The sequence below is a fragment of the Salminus brasiliensis genome, chromosome 20 (assembly GCF_030463535.1).
Source record: "Salminus brasiliensis chromosome 20, fSalBra1.hap2, whole genome shotgun sequence".
Lineage (NCBI taxonomy): Eukaryota > Metazoa > Chordata > Actinopteri > Characiformes > Bryconidae > Salminus > Salminus brasiliensis.
Genome location: NC_132897.1, coordinates 11,524,497 through 11,547,234, shown reverse-complemented (window position 1 = coordinate 11,547,234; position 22,738 = coordinate 11,524,497). Strand labels below are relative to the sequence as shown.

General features: G+C 39.0%; 2 protein-coding genes across 2 annotated transcripts; one reads left to right on the top strand and one right to left on the bottom strand.

Annotated features, from left to right (window-relative positions):
- The first annotated feature begins 726 nt into the window (after window positions 1-726).
- tor2a (torsin family 2, member A) lies at window positions 727-5,320 on the top strand. The gene is made up of 5 exons (XM_072664684.1): window positions 727-880; window positions 1,408-1,673; window positions 1,917-2,092; window positions 2,182-2,309; window positions 3,015-5,320. The coding sequence occupies exons 1-5, from the start codon at window positions 733-735 to the stop codon at window positions 3,257-3,259; spliced, it is 963 nt and encodes a 320-aa protein (XP_072520785.1). The 5' UTR covers window positions 727-732; the 3' UTR covers window positions 3,260-5,320.
- Window positions 5,321-13,352: 8,032 nt separating this feature from the next.
- Window positions 13,353-20,332, bottom strand: ptrh1 (peptidyl-tRNA hydrolase 1 homolog). The gene is made up of 5 exons (XM_072665091.1): window positions 19,409-20,332; window positions 18,382-18,601; window positions 17,093-17,192; window positions 16,210-16,255; window positions 13,353-15,955 (listed from the first exon to the last, which is right to left on the bottom strand). Exons 1-5 carry the CDS (start codon window positions 19,583-19,585, stop codon window positions 15,701-15,703), a joined length of 798 nt encoding a protein of 265 aa, XP_072521192.1. The 5' UTR covers window positions 19,586-20,332; the 3' UTR covers window positions 13,353-15,700.
- Window positions 20,333-22,738: the final 2,406 nt, after the last annotated feature.

Below are 22,738 nucleotides of genomic sequence, written 5' to 3'. Positions count from 1 at the left end.
CTAAAGCAACACCACACCAACTAGCACATCTAAAAGCACCCAGCACTTCAGTCGGGAAATTCTTAAACAAGGAACACATCCTACAGCAGCCAGTGCACCAGTCATCACACCATACCATGCATATCTTACAGCAGGTTCTACTCAAAGTGTGAAAAGAACCAACATTCAGTATGTCAGTCTTTCACCTTTAAGATGTGCCGGCTCCTTTAAGATGTGCCAGGTGCTGTGTTGGCTGCTTTAAGATGTGCCGGCTGCTGTGCCAGCTGTTTGAAGATGTGCCGGGTGCTGTGCCAGCTGCTTCAGTTTCTGACACAGCCTATGACTTCTACGCCCAATATTACACTAAATGTAAACTAGAGAGTCGTGTGGCCTGTTGTTGAATGAAAAGCTTCTATAGGACACATAATGCATTATTTGAGTGTAAAAGCCGGTTCTTCATTATCTACTTAGTGCACTACGTAGGGAGTGAGGAGCCATTTGAGATACAGCCGTAGACTTTGTAGCTGTGTGCCAACGTGTAGCCTATACACGTCTGAAGTATGGCAAATATTTAATCGTTACATTTATGGTGGCTAAATTAAGGTATCTATCTTTTTTTTCCCTCTCTCTTGTCGAATTTAAAAATGAAGAAAAAGCTAAATATCAGATTTTTTTTTCTTACTGAAATCCAACCGCTGCCCCTGGTGGATGAAATCAAGCAGCCGCTGGCTCGGTTCCACCCTCCAACTCACCATGGAGCTGTGGTCTAAGGGAGCAGCTACGATGTTGTGTCCACTGTTTTTGATTTCTTTTATATCCACAGTTAGTGGATTTGAAATGAAAACGATATACTGTACGATATCTGACAGCTGTGACTGCGACTTCAACCCAAACATACAGGGTAAGGACAATAAACGTCTCTGGCTTTTAGCACCAAGCTAATGGACACAGATAGTTAACATTAGGTTAACTGACGTTAACGTTACCTGCTAATTAAACAGTCTTACCAGGACGTGTCATTTATATATGAGCATGTATTCTCCCTTTTTTCTTTTGCTAATCTGGCGTTAGCTGCTAGAACCCATCTGGATTATTAGCTAGCTGGCTAGGTGGCTAACATTGCTAATACAGTAACATGTATTCAGTAATAGCCTTAGCAGTGGCTAGCTAGCTAGCTAGCTGCTTGTCTGGAATCATCGACGTACCTTAATAGGTAGATGTTTAGTCGTATAAATGTCTTTAGATTAAGATAGTTAAATGCCAGAAGTTCAGAAACTGCTACTAGGTGCCAAATAGCTGGATCTGCTCAGGTAGAACCTGAGTGGCTTATGCTGGATCAGAGAGCTGACAGCATAACAGTGGTGTTGATGTTATAACTGAATCATGATGTTGATGTTATAATGATCATTTCTGTCTTCCTCCACGCAGGCTTGGAGTGGGACCTTTATAAAAATTTATACGGGCAGCATATGGCTCAGGATATTCTGTCAGAGTCGGTGACTAGTTTCCTAAAGAAGGCAAATCCAGATAGACCACTGGTGCTCTCCTTCCACGGAGCATCAGGGACCGGTAAAAGTATGGTCAGCACAATGCTGGGACGCCACCTGTATGGAACAGCCATGGGAAGCCCTTACATACATCAGTATGTCCCCACCCTCCACTTTCCCTTAGCTGACCGGGTGAAGCGATACAGGGTATTGTAACGTTTAAAAATATATTTCTAAATCATTTTTTTAAAAATTAATTTTCTTCTATCATTTATCTTTTAATGCATTCTTCCACACGTTAGGCAAACGTTGTTACATGATATGTATGAGTATGATTTGCCTAACTGCATAATGTTTATTATTATTATTATTATTATTGTTATTATTATTATTATGAAGTCCACTGCACCCATTCAAGGGTACTAATATTCCTCTCACTCTTGTACACAGTCAGATTTGAAGCGCTGGGTGCAAGGTAACCTCACAGCCTGTGCTCGCTCTATCTTTATCTTCGATGAGATGGAGAAGATGCCTCCTGGAGTGATTGACGTTTTAGAGCCGTTCCTTGGGCCGTCACATGTTGTTTTCCAGACCAACTATCGCAAGGCTATCTATGTCTTTATCAGGTACACCAGACTAACTTGACTTTAGCCTTTTATATGAACTCCAGAGACAGATTTTCCTGGTTTTCTGATATAATATTCTTTTTCTCTAGTACTGCAGGTCAAGAGGTCATTAACAGAGTAGCTCTAGAGAGCAGACAGGCGGGACGAGACCGAGAGGAAATCCGGCCAGAAGAGCTTGAGGAAGCCATCGCAGATGCAGTGTACAACAATCAGAATAGTAAGTGTGATTCTCTGTTCTTGAGGGTTATTTTTTTTAAATCCATTATTTGTACTAAAATCAGTTCTAAACGACCATTTTCCAATCTCCCCCATCTTGTGTTTTGGCAGTGCCTTTAAGACTTCCCATCTCTGTCATTTTCTTTGATCCAATTCACTGTGTATTCTTCTCACCTGTGGCGTTGTGTCTCCAAATCTGTTCAAAAGCAGTAAAAGCTCAGTTAACTCAGTTAACATGCAACCAAGCTGTGTGTAGATGCTCTCCTAATCTGTGAAACCTCCTCATTCTTTCTTCCACTCTTCCACTTTGTAGGTTGTGAAACAGCAGCACCTCCACCCAAACAGTACATGATCTGTGATTATTGGTAAAAGGAGGACATAGAGTTTCAGTGTGGAGATAAAAAAGAGTGTTTATGCACACAGCTTGTAGCTGTTTATAGGGAAACAGCGCCACAGTAATGTAAATGAATACCTTGTTTTACAGTGGATACAGCCTTTCTGAACACATTCTGTTTGTGCCATGTTGAATGTGTAACACCTTTAATACATTGTAATATATATACTATATAGAGGAATGTATTCCAGCGCAGAACCAGAAGCAGTGTCATGATTATTTCATTATTTTTGGCTACCTGATTTTAGAGGCAGGTTTATAGCTGATTCGTTCAAACCACCCAATAACATGCTAATAAACTTTGCTTTCCAGGTGGATTCTATCATTCCAAAATAATTGCTGAAAAGAGAATAGCTCATTTTGTGCCCTTCCTGCCTTTGCGTCGGCGCCATGTGGAGCGCTGCGCCCATCGGGAGCTGTGCCAACGCGGTGAGTGCCAGCACAAAGACGTGGCAACAGCAGTAGGGGGCGCCATCAAGTACACCCCACAGGATGGACAGTATTTCTCAAGCACTGGGTGTAAACTAGTGCCTGCTAAAGTCAACCTCTTCCTCTGAGGCCTGTCCGCAATATCTATGGGGGCACATGAACATCAGGCCAGGTGGAGCCCATCCATACCAGTCTGCAGGTGCAGTGAACAGTCTTCTGTAGAAGAGCTGGTGAGGTGTGAAGTGGCCTGTTGAACTAAATCAGAACTACAACTTTGGACATTGCCTGTTTTAAACGCCGAGTTTACACTATGGGATAAAGGTACCTTAATGTGGATGCTCATAAATTCCTCGCTGGCGAGGTTTACATCCAAGCGGCAGGCAAAATTCCAAAGCAGCTGAATGTGCCAAATAACTGTTAAGGCTTGGAGCACATGGACAGTTTTCGCTGTTAATCTTTTTAGTAGGCAGATGCATAGAGCTGCCGTCAGCTGACTTAGCAAAGATTTAAATCATAAGGGAACAGCTTTCTTCTGGCTGTAGCAATTTTAGCTGACAAGAATTTTCTTTTTTAGACTGGTTTTTAAAATAAGGACCTGTCCTACATTTTAATTATTTCTCTTTCAGAAAGAGAGACTGGGAATAAGTACTGTATTTTAATGTCTTTACCAATAGGTGACACTGTTGTCACATTTGCTCTGCTACGCCATTTCTGTGTCCATTGTTATGTACAGTATTTGATTAATCTAGTTATAAACAGTGTTGGAATGTTAATCCGTAAGTGTTTTAGGTTTGGTACTGTCACACAGTACCAGTGAATGAATCCATGCATGCATGTACTGAAGCGTACAGTTTTAAACCTCAATTGTCTGAAATTCTGCTTGCCCTTGTCAACTAAAACATCATGTTTCTTACTCATAGTATTTGGGGAAATTATCATGTTAATTTATATGCATTCTACGTTATGGTGACATTGCTTTTCTCTGATTGAGATTTTTATTGTTTATTATTTATATCAGATTATGGATGTCCGGTACTTTTATTCATGTCCAGTGCCGTACATCTGAGACCCTATGGGGCAGTTTTCACAGACAGGGAATAAGCCTAGTCCTGGACTATGCCTTCCCTGTTTGGGAAACCTTTAACCATCCAAAAGTGTCCAGTTATTCTTTCTACTTACATAAATTATAATTCTATCATTTTCCCAATATTTCTCTGTAATTAGTTTGTCAACTTGTAAACAAAGTCATTCCGAGTGGTTTGATGTGGAATGTGCTGTTCTAGAGAAACTGATTCTCCTAACAGTGGTGGTGATAAGAATCAGGGTTATCACTGTCTACAGTAACAGTATAGCCATTATATTTATTTTGCAATGCCATCAGTTCTTTGGGGGCTTTTTTGGCCTTAAACTACCCTATACATATATCTGTCATACATGGATTTAGATAAATATGTGTTAAGCCCAAATCTTTGTAAAACAGGTAGGATTGGTTGCCTTAAAGGTACACCCATTGCTGACACACATGGTCAGCTGTGTGCACACACCTTTTATATATGGAAGTAGCTACACACAAGGCATACACCCCCCCCCCCCCACACCCCCAGTATTGGTCTGTGGAGCAGAGCATTTACATCACCATTTTATCTTTTTACTGGAGTGATGAAACACCATTGCATACCTTTAGAGTGCTATTTGTAATTAAAAACAAATTAGCCAACATTAATACCTGACCTCACTAATGCTCTTGCATTTAAATGCAGTCAAATCTTTACAGCAATGTTCCAATTTGAATTGAAGAATTGTCTCCTGCTGTGTAGAAATGGGTTTCTGACCTCTTCACATGCTGTTGAATACACTCTAAACACAAACTTAATTTTGTAATGAATGTAGAACAAATGTATTATCAGGTTCTGTGTAGAACCATTTACAAAAGGAGAACCATTTAAGCATCCAACTGGTTATTCAGGGTTGTTGTCAGGGTTCAAAGATGAACCATTGTTTTTACTATAGAACTGTTTTTTTTCTTAGGAGTGTGCCATTTAATTTCATAAGAAATGAAGGACGAGAAGGTGTCTGCAGACTTTTGGACAAACAATGTAAGATAGGTGCTAACTATTAAGTGGAGAATGAAATGCTGTACTTCACTGTGCCTTAAATGGACATTAAATTAAAAGACCTTTTTGATTTTCTCTGTTCTTACGTTGTGTTTTTGCTTATCCTTCACATTTCCCATGTAGGACTAGGTTATCTTAGTGAACCTCATTGTGGATGGTTACTGTCTTGAGGGAACGTATAAAAATAAATAAATCTTGCCTGGAACCAAAAGGTTTGATGTGCTGTACAGATCTGAAAACCTTCAGTACAAGTATTGTTTCTGTATTTTTTTCGTTGTGGATGATGGATTTGATGGCTAATGTAGGTAGAGGCGACACAGACCCTGGATCTAGACCCTTTTACTTTGACGCCCCTTTGTGAATTTGGAGCCAGCTTTCATCTCTTACTGATGAAAGATCTCTGCTAGATTTCCCCATCCACCTTCTGCCACAGGAAATTAGCCGTTTCTCAACAGGAAATGAAGAGGTGTCAGATGGTGTGTGGCAGTGGTCTTAGGAGAAGGATGTTCCAGGTTTAGAGAGGCTGACTTAAAGCTTTTTGTAGGAGGGCCTAAACAAAGGTTTTTCAGTGGAGGATAAAGTTCTTACAAGTTAGCTTTTCTCTCTGTTACATCTGCACACAAAGCCTGGGCGTAATACCCACTTTGACGACTTCATCAGTCCTCATCTTTATGTGCGGGGAGGAAGACCACAGAGAGAAGCATCTCAGCCTGAATGCCCTTTCACCTCTATGTAGCGTTTAAGGAAGGATTTTCCACTGTTGCAATGCCCTTACAAAAAGCCGACCAAGATAATACCACGGTGACCCCCCTCTCCCTTTTCTCCACTCTCAGTTTGACCCCCATGCCCTGGTTCACACGCTCTCCAGGATGGTTGTCCTCGCCTGGCCTCTGGCCCTTCCATTCGGACACCTCTCCCTTTCCATTCCAAATCAGGTTTAAAAAGGCACCTCGCCGCCTCCCCCCAGCAACAATGGCCCACGGCGCCCCCTCAACATCTGTGAGCTCCCCTCTGTCTCCTCATTTTCTCCCTAACCGCTCCATTATTGGCTCCCTTTCACTTGTAAATGTGGCTGGTCACAGCGCTGATGGGGCTTTCATGTGCGTGGCCAGGGTCAGGGGAGAGCCAGCGGCCGGCCGAGGGGCGGGATAGGGGCTGGAGGAGGCCATGTGTGGGCCAGGGATGAGGGACAATCGCCACAAAGAGGGAAATCCTTTTGGGGTGCAGTCATTCGGGACAGTCGGCAAAGCCAACTTTCTCTTCCCTCTGGTCAAAGCTCTGCCAAAAGTACAAAAGTGTGTGGAAATGATGCAAGACCGTTATTCAGTTTCTCTCATCTCTGACTCTGTGTCCAATAGGGTTTAGTTAATAAATAGTGGTAAGAACTTTTTTGGCACATTTAAATATCATGGATCATATGGATGTGCCACCAACACCAATTTTCATTTCATGTCTCATTCAAAAGTTTGCAACGTATCACTGAGGGGATTGCCGTTTCATCTCCATTCTCAAAACAACAATGGGTGGTCTCTGTGGCAGTGGAGTCTCCAGGACAACAGGTGAACAAAGGGTGAAGGGAGGAGGGAATGCTGGGAGAGGGCTGTGAGGGGGCAGCCGAGATGCCCTTGGCCTCTATGTGGTCAGTAGGAGATGTGGGCCTCTCAAGGACATGGGAGAAAACAGGACACCCTTGCCTTAGCCTAAAATGATTGATAAGCCTCAAACCCTGGGAGAATCCTCAAACTAAAAAAAAGAAGACAAAAAAAAGCTCTTTGACATTGTCACATTTCTCTCAACAGATGATATATTGCCTCATTTGCTCTCTGGAAAAGCAGTCCCAACGATAAGAGCATATTCCACTCACACAGCAGTATAGCAGCTTCTCATTTCAGCTCACTGGCTTTTTCCACAGAATGAGGCCATAAACCTTTCAGATCAGTGCAGCAGGGCTGTGAAATGACCTGAGAGAACATCCCTTCAGTTCACATTAATATCATTATGTTGTTGCGTTTACCAGAATGGCAGGAAAACAATATGCATAGAACTAGAGCATTTTGCTTAAAATTAAACAATATTGTGGCCATTACACTGTAATTCAAACTTATGGTCAAAAAGATTGGATTGAATGTTAGATTCTAACTTTGTGTTTCATGGTATCACAAATAAAAAACATTCACAACATGCACAAATTATTAGATTTTTGGAAATACAAATAGGAGAAGAAAATGCCAAGCAATGAACTGCAGCCTTTAGCTTTATTTATGATTATTATTTAAACATCAACAAAATCACTGACTGGAACACCAATCAAAGCTAGTTTCAGCACCACAAATACCAGCAGTAGTTCATGATCACTATCTCTATACTTTTTATATTTTTTTTTATTTGAGGGTCTCATTCTGCATGCCCTTATTTTTTAGTTTCTGGACTTTGTTGTAAATTGATTATGTTTAACGCTTAGACACTCCTTGTGGAATTAGGTGTTGGTTTGGTAAATGTTGTGTTGGTAAATAATATCACATCCTTTACATAGGCACATTTATGTTCAGTTCAAAGCAGAATTACTGTTTATTTGCTTAATTTAACACACTTTAAAAATTTTAAATGTGGCATGTACAGATGATGTTAAAGCTTGTCTTCTGTAAAGGATTGAATTACTTAATTTTCACTTCAGCTTCAGCAAAATGTGTCATTATACCAGGATTCCCTTTTTTTCCCCACAATGTAGCCAAGAAGAATCCAAAATCCTGGTTTAAGTCAGCTAAGAGATAAGGCCTTCATACACTGAATTGATTGTAATGCCAGTGCTCACATACAGTTGTGTGCAGGTTTGGACTTTCCTGTTCAAATGGCAGGTTGATTCTGTATGTAAAAATAAGCGTACAGATCCACTACAGGGGACTTACTTTAATACAGTATTTTTCTGTACATTCTAGACAGAATGTCTGTTCATTTGCAAATGTAACATATTGGAAATAATCTCTACTCTTCTTACAAAAATGCCCTAATCTTGGAAAATGCCACGTTTCTTTCCCTAATTTGGTATATTAAGTAAAAAAAGGGCAGAAGTGTGTTCTTTGCTAGTGGACTTATTTTCATGAAACACAATCAACACAACATATCAATACGTCATTAAATCATTGTTTTAATGTAATAGTTTTTATTGTTAAACCTCTTTTCCCTTTGCTCAGTGTTTACTGTGTTTATATTCACATAGGCCTGATAGCTTCATTTACTGACACATCTAACAAAACACACATACACACCATACTGTATTTAAGGGATGAAACCAATGGATTTTTGAGACACTATATTATATAGGACTAAAAGACATATTAATAAATACAAAAAATAAATATAGGCAGCCTCTGTGCAAACATAACATTTCAATTTCATATTGAACTGCATGCCAGAGCATTACAGTGGTAAAATATGAATTATGATAATAAATGCTTTGCTGCCAAGGCTTGTTTCTGGCTCTCCCTAAAATTACACAGGTCCCCAATATGTAAAATATTACTTCTCTTGGAAGATCAGATATAATCACTTCAATACAATTCTAATCAATATTTTATTATTTGATATTTCTTTTTGAGTTACATGCAAACAGCAACACTTCAGCCCTAAAATAATGTTCATGTTGCAGTAACCAATACAGCCGAATGATCGTTTCCAAAGAAAAAAACAAAGCTTTTTAATTCTGGGATTTTGCTAATGATATACTCATAATGCTGTGGTAACTCTTTTTAAATGCTCTCCTTTCGATTATGTTTCCCCCAACATGGTAAATTCAGAAAAAATAGTTTTAATGAATAATTAAAATTAATAATTTAATAAAAATAAAATTTGCAGAAAATGTTTTTACATTTTACGTTTATTTCCTCTAGATGATGTTCTTTTTTTCACTTAGAAATTCAACAAAATGTAAATTTTTTACATTTAACCAGGGGCGCCCAAACTTTTGCATAACACTGCGCATATTGACGTGCTAATCTGCGTGAAAAGGCCAACGAAAACACGCTGAATCTGCTGTTGAAAACAAAATGAAATAAAAGCCCATCTTCTTCTAAATGTATTTATTGGAAGTGTTGTATCCATCAACATCTGTCGTTTTAACTGCTTCAGAAGAATTTACTCAGAAGTGGCATAATATGATACATTATAAACAAAATAAACTACTTCTGTTGCGTTTACTAATACCGAAATATACTGTGTTCAGATATATTTTACAGCCCTTTTTCTTTTTGTTTAAACCAAACGATCTGCCAAGTGTGTGTAGTCCTAATCTCGTTTAATCCTATTGGATTAACACGCCATGCCATTGTCAGCCTGCCTTCCAGCCTTTGGTTCTCGCTATTCAGAGGATATAAATAAATAAATATGACAAAATCGTTCAATCGCCCCCCTACTGAAAACCTGACCCAATACGATACATTCTTCCCACACAGTTTTTGGATGATTTCTTTAAAAAAAATACGTATTGATAATTTTACATTTATTTAAAATCATTATTATGAGTTAAATTCGTAAAATTTCGCTGGGAGTGCCACATAAACAATTATGCTGAGGTAATACCAGTATAAAATACCTAATAATTTTACGTTATCATATAATAACGCATCTGTTGTCTGCTTATAAATAAAATGAATGCCATGTTAATTTAACAGGAGCATGCTCTTTTACGCCCTGATGTCTCAACAAAAGAAACACAATTAAATCCAACAAAAACGTACATACAGAGAAACCGAATTTCATACTGAGATCATTTATTAAAAACACACTGCCTTTAAACACTTAGAAACTCCAGGCTTGTGAATATTCCCCGTGATGCTGAAACTTCGAGGAAAATCTGTTTCCTCGAAAGCGTTTTTTCGTTCTTCATGCTGTTGATGTTCTTCAAACTAGACAAGCAGTTTTATTAATAAACAAATGTCTTTTTTCGATTATATTTTATACATTCAAAACATTCAAACGTAAATGTATCGCACTGGTGTTTTGTATACAGTGATAAAAGTCAGTGAATAAACAGCCTTATTTTTCCAGACACTGAAACACTGGGTCCTGAATTGAAGCTGGTGTAAAATGAACCTTTAACTCCAGGTGTCCTGAACCGAAGCTCTTCACAGCGGAATTACAGTGGAGTTATAGTGCAGCAGATGCGTGAGAACCAGCAGCAACAGATGTCCATGCACAATTCTCGACTTAACGTTTGACATTTCACAAGAATTGCGTTTGGACAATCAGTAGCTTAGGCTCATTTAATCAGCACAAACGGCGGCCCCAAAAACAAAACATAAACAGTTGTTTAGCTACAAAAAAAAAATATAATAATAATAATAATAATAACATCATGAAGATGTGCTTTCTGGTGTATTCACTGACACTGTAAAACAGGCCTGTAGTGATACACATTAGCTAAAGCTATCACACAGCGTATGCTATAAAATGGATAATATCAGATTTTCCTTCGTCTTGACCTCATATTTTATATATATATATTTTATATGGACTAATTTTCTTTGACCAGAAAATGATAGCTAGCTATGTAAATCACTGGAAACATGGCACTAAATAACTGGAATTGCCGCCTTGCCGAGCCTCACGGTGATGCCACTCTCCTTTGACCAAACCGAAGGCAGATTTCAGTTAATCACGGCAGTTATAAACCTTTAAAATAGCTATTTTAATATCAATAATATGGCTAATGTTGGAAATATGTTTCTCGGTTCGTTCGACGGAGGGATAAGTAGTAAAATTAATTGTAATCATTCGTCTTTCTTTGGAGCTAATAAATTTAATTAGTGAAATATCAGACGGTTCCTGGTCGAAGTGAAGTCGCTGCTGTAGCTCAGTCACGGTCGACCGTTAGCTTTTTCAAATTTAAACCTCCAACCGCCGCGGTAATGACTCACGGGCACGCGGGCTAACCGTTAGCATAGCTCACAGAAGCCGTTCGCCATTTCTGCACCTGTAAGCTGCTCCTTCACCGCAGCGCAGGACGACAGAAAAGCAACTCCAGCAGGGCTTCAGATCCCTTCAAGGTGTCCAGGGCTGGCCACAGCACCGTATCTCAGCGGCGTTGCTCCGGTATCTCTGCGGCTAGAATCAGAGGCTCTGGTGTAGCTGTAGCGCCGAACTAGTGCTAGATATAGCTAGCTAGCTAGCTAAAATGGCAGTAAGTCTGAAGTTCCTCAGCACATCCCAGGTAAAACACTGTGGTGCCCTCACAGCAGCCCTGAAGTCCACACCAGTGATAAGCACCACAAATAGAGGCTGAGGGGAAAATATCCGAGAGGAGCTCCGTGGGGCGGCTGAGCAACAGGAGAGGAGGGAGCATACGATGCCGAGCAGGTCCGTTTAAAAGGGGCGCAGAGGCAGCTGAGTTGCTGCCGAGGCTGAGGCAACGACTAGAGTGGGGCTGGTGGTCGCCTGGTACGAGATTTGAACACCACCACTGGGGTGATAAATGGGCATTGTGTGATGAAGAGGGGTGATGAATCTCCGCCGTCTCTCTTTCAGCCCACTGACCAGCAGCTGCGTTTGGACCAGCAGCCCCTTTAAAGACACAGGCTATTTTCTGCTCAAAGCAATTACAGTCCAGCGCTGTGCGTCTCTGTGCCATTAGGCTTTGTGCACACCAGTGACGTTGCCCTCTTTTTTTCTGCGCACAGAAAAGACTCGTACAAAAGGATTACCTGACACTCCATTACAAAGGGGTTGTTCATTAACAGTTTGTAAATGGAGTGTTTTTATAGGCGCACATTATGGGCATTTATATCCTTATTATTGCTGTTTTTTATTATAACAGCGAATACAGTCATTAAATAATAATAAAAAAAAAAAACCCAACTACTATTAAATTGTTATCTCGTTAATATAATATTCTAGAAGAATGGTTGCTATTATTAACAATACTGTTATTCTTCATTAAAGCCCTTCATTAAAGACTCATAATAAGATCTGCAACAATTTTATGGGGGCCTTTCGATTGCTGTGTATTATTATTATTATCAATAACAATTTTCATTTATTATTATTATTATTATTATATAACATTTGGAGATTACTTCCCATTGATGCACCAATATGGAAATAATCCAGTATTTTTCATACATTCATCAAAATTGTTCTTACTGTAATAGCTGTAAAAAAAGTAAGTAGAAGATGAATAAGAAGATAAAGGGACGTCAAGTTACATTTCAATCTTTTACATTAAAAAAAGTTATATGTATGTTATAATATAGTCAAGTCTTCCAGTTTCTATTTGGGGGGTTTGTTCATTTATATTTGGGGATACGTTGTGATCCACTGCTTTTCAAGTTAGAATTATTATCATGCTGTAAAACCCATTCTCAATTTTTACTTTGTGATATTTGCTTCCAGAATTTGCTGGTATTTTATTCAACAAATTCATTTACATTTTTGCCATTTTGCTAACACTCTTATCAGTCATGTTACACAGGTAGGAGAATGTAGCTTTAGGAGTCTTTCCCAAGGACTCTTACTGTTACACTTTCTTGTCTGCACTCTGGGTATTGTACTGTCTATATGCACTTGTTCTGTGTTGGACCATGGTCCTGTAGGAACGTTGTTTCGTTTCACTGTGGCCTCTGTACATAGTTGAAATGACAATAAACCCCTTTGACTTGACTTGGTGTAGTGTGGTGTGCTTAAACCATAGTCTACCATAAGTAGAGCAGTGTTTACACCAACCGGTAAAATATTTTTATTGCCACTTGCAGCAACATAAGCCCAAAGTGTGATTGATCAAGTTCAAGCTTAACCGTGGGAGAAATGTTCTTTTAAAGAACTTCTCCCTTTTATTTTCCAAACTTACACTATATGGACAAAAGTATTGGGTCGCCTGCTTGTTAATTGTTTCTTCTGAAAGGTGGGGTGTAAAAATGAGTTCATCATGCTTTTGTTGGAAGACTTTGGAGTATTACTGTGAGGATTTGATTGCTATCAACAACTAGAGAGTTAGTAAGATCATGATGTGAGGATGGTCACAACCCCATCCGATCCAAACTCATTATAGACAACACAGTTTCACTGCTCAACCAGCTCATGATGCAGGACTTAAACACCTTCTAACACACACCTGGTATTAGGTATGGTGCCAACAGGGTCATGTTTTATTGACAGTACTTCTCTACAGGGACTAGACAAGCCACCAGTGTTAGCAATGGGTGCAACTGAATGCATTCATTAGAGGGAGTGTCCACAAACATTTGGACATGTGGTGTACTTCATCAGTCCACATGAGGTTTTTCCAAAATGCATCAGTTAGTTGGAAATGTCAGTAAAATCTAATCATCTGCTGATTTGTTTTGGTTTTTGAAAGCAATTATTTGCCAATACCTCGTATGATTCCAATTTCATGCATCCTAGTCATTTGCCAAGGACCAAACTGAGTGGATAAAAGCATTTTTGAGTAAAGTTAGTATCTACAATTGAGATGAAATAAACACATTGTGCTAGACTTGCTACGTCACAGTTATGAAGTGTGTTATTTAACTCAGTACCACTGTGCGTCATAGTGTATTGCCAAGTACAGCTTTAATATCAGTAGTTAAGGTACGGCATTTGGGAATTACAAATCATACAGCATTTAACTTTAGCCGCTAGATTTTTATTTTGTGTGTGGGCTTTGTAGGTATTAGCAAATGTAAATCTTTAAACTGCAGAGACCCCCAGCGAAGCTGGGAGACTCAATGCTGAATAAATTAGCAGCTTTTCATTAGCCCAGTTTCCAGCCAGGCTCAGGACCTCTGACCTTTTGGAGAAGGCTTGGTGGAAGTATGATTGAACTAGCCAACACTGACCAGTCAGTGAAGCTGGGAAAAGTGCAGGAGAAAGAATAGCTCAAGATTGTATTTTTTTCAAGGTTCTAGAGCAAGAAAGCAAAGAATGTGTCATAAGGGTTCTTTTTGAAGTGAGGCTTTTCTTCTTCCTCTGTTGTCTCTCTTAGTGAAAGGACATCTTTAGACAATCTTAAGAGTAAGTTAGATTTGTCGCTAGTCTTTGATGAACCATGCCTGTGTAATAGGCTTTAAGCTGGACCGTATGTTTCATATTATTGTTTAAGAACTTATTATTAATGTAAGAAAATACAACAGCTGATTACACCATCACTGTTTAAGGGTTCAGGGAATTCACCAAGTTGAACTATTGAAAATGAAGCTTTTGATCACTCACAATCACATTAAAAGAGGTGTGCACAAAAAGACTGCTGTGAAGACTGTGTTTTGCCATCACAACAATCATAAACTTACAACGAACACATTGTGCACTTAAACTTTAGTGATTGTATCTTAAAGCTGGTGTTTAATGTCTGTATTAAATGCTGTCATAAAGGGTCAATATGCTATGTTTTATCATTTATGGCATTTATGTGGTTTCCATTTTTCCTTTACATATACATGGCGGTTCTACCTCTCTCTACACTCCTTATAACTTCAGTATGAATAAGTGTATTTTTTCTAATTACAAAAAATGAATTGCAGATGAATCTCCTTAGAACTGTGCTGGGGAGTGAACAATGCTTACATACTACACCATACCATGTTTTTTAAAACAAAGGAAATTTTCCATTTTCCAAATTTTCCAATTTCTTTTTTTTTTCCCCATGAGAGGTGCTCTTTAAGATGCTTTTTGATCTAGAATATGGCAGCACACACAGTTCCAGGGGCTTTGGGGTTGTGGGTTTAATCCTTGTTTGGTCTCTGTCTGTGAGGAGTTTGGTGTGTTCTTCCAATGTCTGTGCTTCCTTCAACCACCCAAAAACACATGGTGGTGATTTGCCCATACCCCACTAAGTGTGAGTGAATGGGTGTATGTACCCTGCAATAGACTGGCACCCTGTCCAGTCCAGTGACTTGTGCCCAGTGCTTTCAGATAGGGTCCAGATCCACAGATACCATTCTCCTTGGCTAATATTGCAGTTCCTTCACTGGGATGATTAATGACGAAAATCACATAATTCCTCAGAAATGTAGTTAGAGGTTTTTTTTTTAGCAACAGTCATATCGCTGCTGTCCAATGAAAAACAGGTATCTCCATTTTTGTCCATTTTTAGTTTTCTCTATCATTTGAACCTTGTAGCTGCTCTGTTCACTGTGTAAATAATTCTAGATAAACAGACCAATAGAAATGCTCTAAATTACTTGGAATAAACTCTTATTTTACATTAACTTCCATTTAAAAGTAAGAGCATTTTTGCCTTATCCTGTAAAGCCACCATTCTGGATACATGTTCATTGGGCAGCGACAATATAAATATAAACAAGTCAATGTTTCTTAAAACATCTTCTATACTGCTGTGTATATTCACTGCAATACAACAGTCAACTCCGCAATAAGATCAGCCAAATTCTACAGATTTAAATGTTTGTTATTATAAAGAACTACATTATAGATTCTATTGTATTATAAACTATTTTGAAACAGTTCAGGTCAGTTATGAGTCTGTCCTGCAGCCTCCTGAGCTGGAGGCTTACTCTCTTTACTCATGTCTGCTGCTCTTCTGCCCTCTTGTGGAGACGTTTGGAGGTGTGACTCAGTGAGTTGCATCAATAAAAGGTCCACACTCTGCTCCAGAACAGAGCTCAGAGTGTTCTGCTCTTCTTTAGAAAATCGTCCTAAAACATGCTTTTCCACTGATGTTCTCCCTGAGGGTCGGCCAATACCAATTCGTAGACGAGGCATAACCTGTCAAAGTGGTAGAAGTAAAAGAAAGGCCACAAAGCTTTATATTATCCTCCCAAAGCTGATCATATCATTGATTTATAGATATTATTCAGTAAGAACTATGAATTAATCAGTTACAACAACAAAATTATGCAGTTATGAGAGTAAGGAACTGAAGTGCGGACCCGCACACAAGTCCCTTAACCTTTCTGGGATTAATTACGAGTAGATTTGCTATTAAAATGATTGATTTATCAAATAAAAGTCAGACTTACGTCAGAATGAAGGCAGTCGATGCAGGATCGGACACCATTGTGACCCCTGTCAACAAACCAATAATAGAGGCTCAGTAAAAGATTGTTACCATCGATATTCTGTACACCCTGAGCTTTAAACAGTACAAAGTCCAACTACAGAAATAAGTTACACGGTGAAGACAGACACATTTGTTGCATTATATATTTCATTCCTTATAACTACAGTATGCAAATATTGCTCCAAAAAGGGCCAAATTTGCTCAAAAGTGAATGTTTGCACACAGCTTTTGTTCATACTGAACAAAGCCCAACATACGAATGTCTGAATGTTCGCAATGTTGGCTTTGTTCTTTGTTTCTTCCAGTAAAAATGAAAAAAAAGGACAAATGTGAGCATCTTAACTTTCATACTTACACTAATCAGCCAAAACAATAAAACCACCAGCATAATATTGTGTAGGTTCTTTTTGTGCTGCCAAAACATCTCTAATACATTAAGGCACTAACTCCACAAGATACAGCCAGCATGAAGTATTTCAGCTGTTTGTGCTATAGTAGCTCTTCTGTGAAATCGGGCCAGATGGGCTAGCTTTCACTTCCATGTGCATTAATGAACTCGTAATGAACATTGTTTGATATAATCAGGTTTGATATAATCCGGTTGACTGGTACACACACCAAACTACAAACTACTGAGAATTTAATCAGGTGGAATAGCAACTGAGGTACATAGAAATATAACAGCAGGAGATGTTGTTCTGCATCACCAACACTAGATGGAGCCATTAGACCACAAAGTAACTTTGGTCTTAGATTCAAGGCTCTATGAGGAATTTGTTTGTTTGTTTGATTGTTTTTTCAACATAGTAGCCGACATAGCTGAACTTGAAAATGCCTCTGACCTTGCACTTCCACCATGTTTAATGGCAAGCTTCCCAAGTGGTTTGTCAAGTTCATCATGAACCAGGACAATGTTCTTTGGTTGGACAGAAAATTTTCTGGCTGTAAAGAAAAACGTAAAGCATTAAAAACACTGGTATTATTACACTACACACTACATACTACACATTATTGTTTTACCAGTCGCTACTCATTTTAATCCAAAGTAATAACGATTACAGGCACACATGATATATAATGCATCTCTCAGTCTGTTGTTCTATTGTTTCCTGGTGTTGCCCCAACGAGAATGGGGTGCTGTGACGTGACGTGCTTGTAAACTCTTCTCAATATGGCCACATGCACATTCAGGCCTTAAGACTTTTCTCCATCCACTCATTTCTTCTCGGCCACCTTTTCTGAGACTTTAAGAGACGTAAAGATTCTTTGACGTATTGAGACTGATTGTTCCTGGAGAAGGACACAGTGATATGAGATGATAACATGTTTTGCTCAACTTTAAGCTATGGAGAGAGGAGCCTTTCATGGTCATTAGAGCTGAATGACAAGACATTAGACACTGCTGACGTAGCCATACTGATAGACAGCATCTGATGGTTTTATAATTCTTCATCAGTATTAAGTTTGACATGCTTTAAAGTAGCACCATGTAGCATTTTTACCTTACGCTGCTAACTGCATTATGTAACTTTGGAAAAGCATGTAGGGTATTGCTTGCGAGAACTGCGCAACCAGAGTCATATTTGTGTTAAATCCGATATTAGTCTACCGCCTCAGTCCACATGCTTCTTTCACTTTCGGTGACAGTTCTGTATCTCTCAGCTCGTCCAGAAAAATGGGTGCTTTAGTGGTGGCTAAAAGTCTGAATTACACTTTACAACTGTATGAAGTACGAATATCTGTGATCTCTTTTTCTCTCTGTGTTTATGTAAAGACCTGTTTAGATAATTATACTTATAACACACACACACACACACACACACACATTATATATGTTTTCTATCATCTTTTGTTGCTTATTTTTTGCCTGTAATGCTAAAATGATTTCTCAAGTACATTTATTATCTTTATATATTTATAAACCTTTGACTCCTGATCGTATGTTTCTTCTTCTGGGTGATTCTGACACAGTTCTAAAGTTTTATCTAAACCTTGCTGTGGCTTATTTTATGCTTATGTTCGTAATACACTGTGGAACAGAAAGCTTGGGAAATTCATTGTAACTTTCTGTAGGCAATACTTGACCACTAAGCATTTAATAACTTGTTATTTTTGGTTTAATGTCACTCACCTGCCTTTGCCACACTCACTCCGTTGACATTCATGAGCAACTTTGGACGGAGAAGCACAAGCTGAGTATCCTGATAGACTGAAACAATGACCTCTCCTGACACCTGTCTGTCCGATTTCCACTGGTCAGCCACTGCAAGACGTTCTGCCAGTGCTGTGATCGCAGCCATGCCGACGCTGTGCCGTGAACCGTTCATGCCAGGGTTACCAAGCCCTACGACCTGAGTCAGGCGGGTAAAACATTTTAAAACAATTATTTAAAGCTCATCACTGATAAATTCATAAATAAACTGTTAAAACTGAACAGTTACAGCTGAAAAAGAAAGTCTAGGGCTGTCTAGATTCTGTTAACTTTATTATTATAACATTATACTTGTACATATTATACTATACATATTCTCTTTACTATATTATTAATATATTATTATGCTATATTGTATTGTGATTGCTTTCATACTATAAATAACAATACTACATCAGTTTCTGTCATGAAAGATTATGTAGATGAATATGAATGTGTGTTATGTAATCATTATGGGTAACTTATGACAGAAAGGTCCTTTGCTACAACATTAAAGTTAAACATCACATGGTCAAAATTAGCTTCTGTAGTAGGTAACAACACTACATGCCTATTTATGTAATGGCAGTTACAGTGTCACACTTATTTAAAATCACATCATCATACACTGTTGCCATATCTGTCATAACAACTGTGGGTTATAGTCACACTGAATTCTATCAATTTTGTTGAGATATATATATATATATATATATATATATATATATATAGAGAGAGAGAGAGAGAGAGAGAGAGAGAGAGAGAGAGAATTCCCCCACTGTGGGACTAATAAAGGACTATCTTATCTTATCTTACAGAAATGGCCACTGTTACCGGACAGACTCTGCCATGACATGTTTAGGTAACTTACCTTTTTACAGTGTATAATCCTAAATCCCTGAATATGAAACATTAATTATTGTAAAGTTAAAGTTAGCCTAAGGTTCAATACTAAAACAATACATACCAGTTTCTTCCTGGCATTGCTGACTGGTAGACCTGCATCACTTGCCATCTTCTCACAAGGAACTGTGCCCAAAAGCACTCTGTTCAACAGTTTATTAATCATCCGCCTGAGGATTGCCATCGATAATCTGAGAAAGCCTAACACCCAGACTTCGCCCCTCACTCTGACGTTTCTCATCAGTGCAGATAAAGCTAAGCGCTCTTCAGTGAGTCGCCATGATCACTGCACGCGCTCGGGACTGTAGACGTTTTAGCAAGTAGCTACCAGCTCCAAACATGTGCCCAGCTTGTCTATCCAGAATGTATAAGAGGTCCAGAGTAAGCTTCGTGTTTGTCACAGCAGTTAAATGAGCAGTTCTTCACAGAGAGGACTGAGCTGGGTGAGCGTGTCTACGGAGTACCGGTTGCCAGATTGTTGTGTTTTCAGCTTGTTCAAATTCATTTTAAATATTAAAATGAAGCCCCGTATCTACATTTCACAACTTGTAAAACCCTAATCTGGCTTGTTCTCCACTGTTACTGTTCAGAAACCTGTCTAAAATCTTAGTAAAGTACTAAAGTAATTACACCGACTTCCACACCACAAGACACCCCCACACGAGCGCAGTAAGGTCAACCGCGCCGCAGAGAAACTGAAAAGCCGGTAGCGCCACCTACTGTGGAGGTGCCAAAGCGACAAAATAAGACAACCTCCTAAGCAAGTAAACCAAATATTAAAAGATATGTATCTCTATATTATCTCTAAATCGTCTATTAACCAAACAAAGCGAATAATGTTAATGTATGGAAATTTTACTTCATTCATTTTTACTACGTGGATTTTTATGTGCTATGCCCTTTCTCGGGTAAATTTGAATCATAATTGAATTATTTTAATTTTATTAGTTAATTAATTTTATTGTATTAGTACTATATATATTTACTGTTATTATCATAGTATTGTTATACTAGTTAAGAATAGTTTTATTATTAGTAGTATTATTAGTAGTATTATTCTAACATTTGGTAATGTTATTATCATAGTATAGTTATACTGGTCAAGAATATTATTATTATTATTATTATTATTATTATTATAATAAAAGCAGTGAGCAAAACACAGCATCAAGTTTCATTTCAAGATGGTCTCTGTCCGAGGAGAAGACTCACACACGTCGGCAGATAGCAGGTGGGCTGGACATGCTTAAAACGTCCAGCAGTTATCAGCTAAGTTCACCATGTTATAAGAATTAACCCTACAGCAGAATTGGCATTTCCTGCAAGGATTTTTCAGCAAAAAGGCAAAGTAGGTTTGGCCACAGTGGGCTCATCACTAGCTACAAGTACAGAGTGTTTACCTGGAAGAATGCCAGAGTGTCATTTCAGACGATATGCTATTTTAGGCTGTCAACAGTCAGTTCTAAAATAGTTTTTAGACTGTCGTATATTGTAGAATAATGTTTTCTACCACAAAATGGTGAATATCTGCCACCTTTTAATGGCTTCTCTGTAATAGTATTAAATGTGTTTTAGTGAAGTATTTACATGTTGTGCAAATAATTGTATGCTTTTTTATGAGTTATGCTGAACATCCCAGTCTAATTTTGCAGTTTCATTTCCACAGTTTCCATATTGCATAAATGGCATCGCCGCATCATCTGCTGACACCAAGAAGAGGCACTTCCTTAGACACTGAGGCCGATCATTTACTCAGCATTAGTCCAGGAGTTGCTGGGATGTCAGACATGGAAAATTACGGTCAACCGGAAACCTACTTCCAGCCAATTCAGGATCATGACACTCCGAATAGTGAATATGCTGCCATAATGACTGATTCTCCCTCCACTACTGAGCGTCAAAATCCAGCAACAACTCAAATTCCCTTTCATGGAGCACAGCAGATCATCTTCCCTGATGCCGCTCCACAGGCTCTTTCTCTACAGACAAGCTCACCTGTTTCCTGCTGCCTCACACCAACACATGACACTTTGGTGCCCGTAAGCCAATCTTTGTCAACCGTAGTTACTTCATGCACCCTCACCACAGAAAACTATTCATCTGAACCCTTTGATCTTGGTACTCGTTCTTCGTCTCCGTCTCCACCCTGCCCTTTGGTTTTGCACACCAAATCAGTCCCTAAAACATCAGTGCCTCCACTTTTCTTATCAACACTGGATGTTGACCCCTCTTCACATAGTGCTGAAACACAAGTTCAGCTTTGCCTGACCACTGAGCTTGCATCACCCTTATGTTCAGACCAGCTACCCAAGGATTCTGAGGTAACTTCTTTGCTCTCCAATCACAAAAGGGCTAATTCGGAACTGCCTGGTGAATCTTCTGAAGCTTCCAAACAAGCAAGCAGTGTGGACTGTTATCAAAGAGATGAGGATGTACTTGGAAAAGATCCTAATCAGGACAAAATGAATGGTGATGTCCTTAAGCCCAGTGACATTTCTGATCTACCTTCATTAATTGATAGTAGCATCAAAGCAAAGACTCCTGGAGAGGAAAATGTAATCAGTAGCAGTGGCCAGCAATCCCTCCATCATTGCACTACACTATATGGTTTGTCATCTACTGAAGCATCCTTTGAAAAGTCATCAGTCTCTGAGAAGATCCTACTGATCCCTGACGATAGCATAACTCAGAATCAAGCTGAGGACAACCAATCTGAACCATTTGACCTAAAGACCCATATGCCTCCACTTATTCCAGAAACTAAATCAGGAGGGTCAGCAGATTACATGCCTGTATTATACCTTCAAGTAACGAAAACTGTGCAAGAGGAGACTCAAAGAGACACTGACACTAACCAGTCTCAACAACCAGCTGCCTTATCGACCTTAACACGAAACAAAGTGAGGTTCAGTTCTTCAGAAACTTCAGAACATACAGCTCATGTGTTGGGCAGTGATGAAAATGACAGCCTTCAGCACCTCCATGAAGAACAAGGCCAGGGCGTTTTAGGCAAACAGCAGGAGAATCTACCTGTAGTGGGAGATGGCACAATGGCAGAGCAGAAGAAGTCCAAAAAGGCTTTATCTGCTAAAACAAAGACTCATCAGCCTATATCCCCTGATGCAGTTGCGGTACACAAAACCCACTGGACATCCCAGGCAGTGTCTAAAGCAAACTACCACAATTACTATGGATCTGTCTGTCCTGATTATGGAAATACCGGTCCCCCATTTTCAGACAAGTATTCTTTACATTATTCCAGGGCACATCATGCCTGGATGGACCTAAAAGGTCACAGGTCACAAACAGGAGTTGAAGCACAGTTTTATGACAAGGTATCTATTTGTGTGTTTGTGAAAGTTATTTCTAAATTACAATAAGTGGATTACCTTTA

Coding starts and splice junctions, on each gene's coding strand:
- tor2a (XM_072664684.1), top strand. CDS start 733: ATGGAGCTGTGGTCTAAGGGAGCAGCTACGATGTTGTGTCCACTGTTT. Junction 881..1,407: donor CTTCAACCCAAACATACAGG/GTAAGGACAATA, acceptor TCCTCCACGCAG/GCTTGGAGTGGGACCTTTAT. Junction 2,093..2,181: donor GCTATCTATGTCTTTATCAG/GTACACCAGACT, acceptor CTTTTTCTCTAG/TACTGCAGGTCAAGAGGTCA.
- ptrh1 (XM_072665091.1), bottom strand. CDS start 19,585: ATGAGAAACGTCAGAGTGAGGGGCGAAGTCTGGGTGTTAGGCTTTCTC. Junction 18,602..19,408: donor GCAATGCCAGGAAGAAACTG/GTATGTATTGTT, acceptor CGCCTGACTCAG/GTCGTAGGGCTTGGTAACCC. Junction 16,256..17,092: donor AAACATGGTGGAAGTGCAAG/GTCAGAGGCATT, acceptor GTTTGTTGACAG/GGGTCACAATGGTGTCCGAT.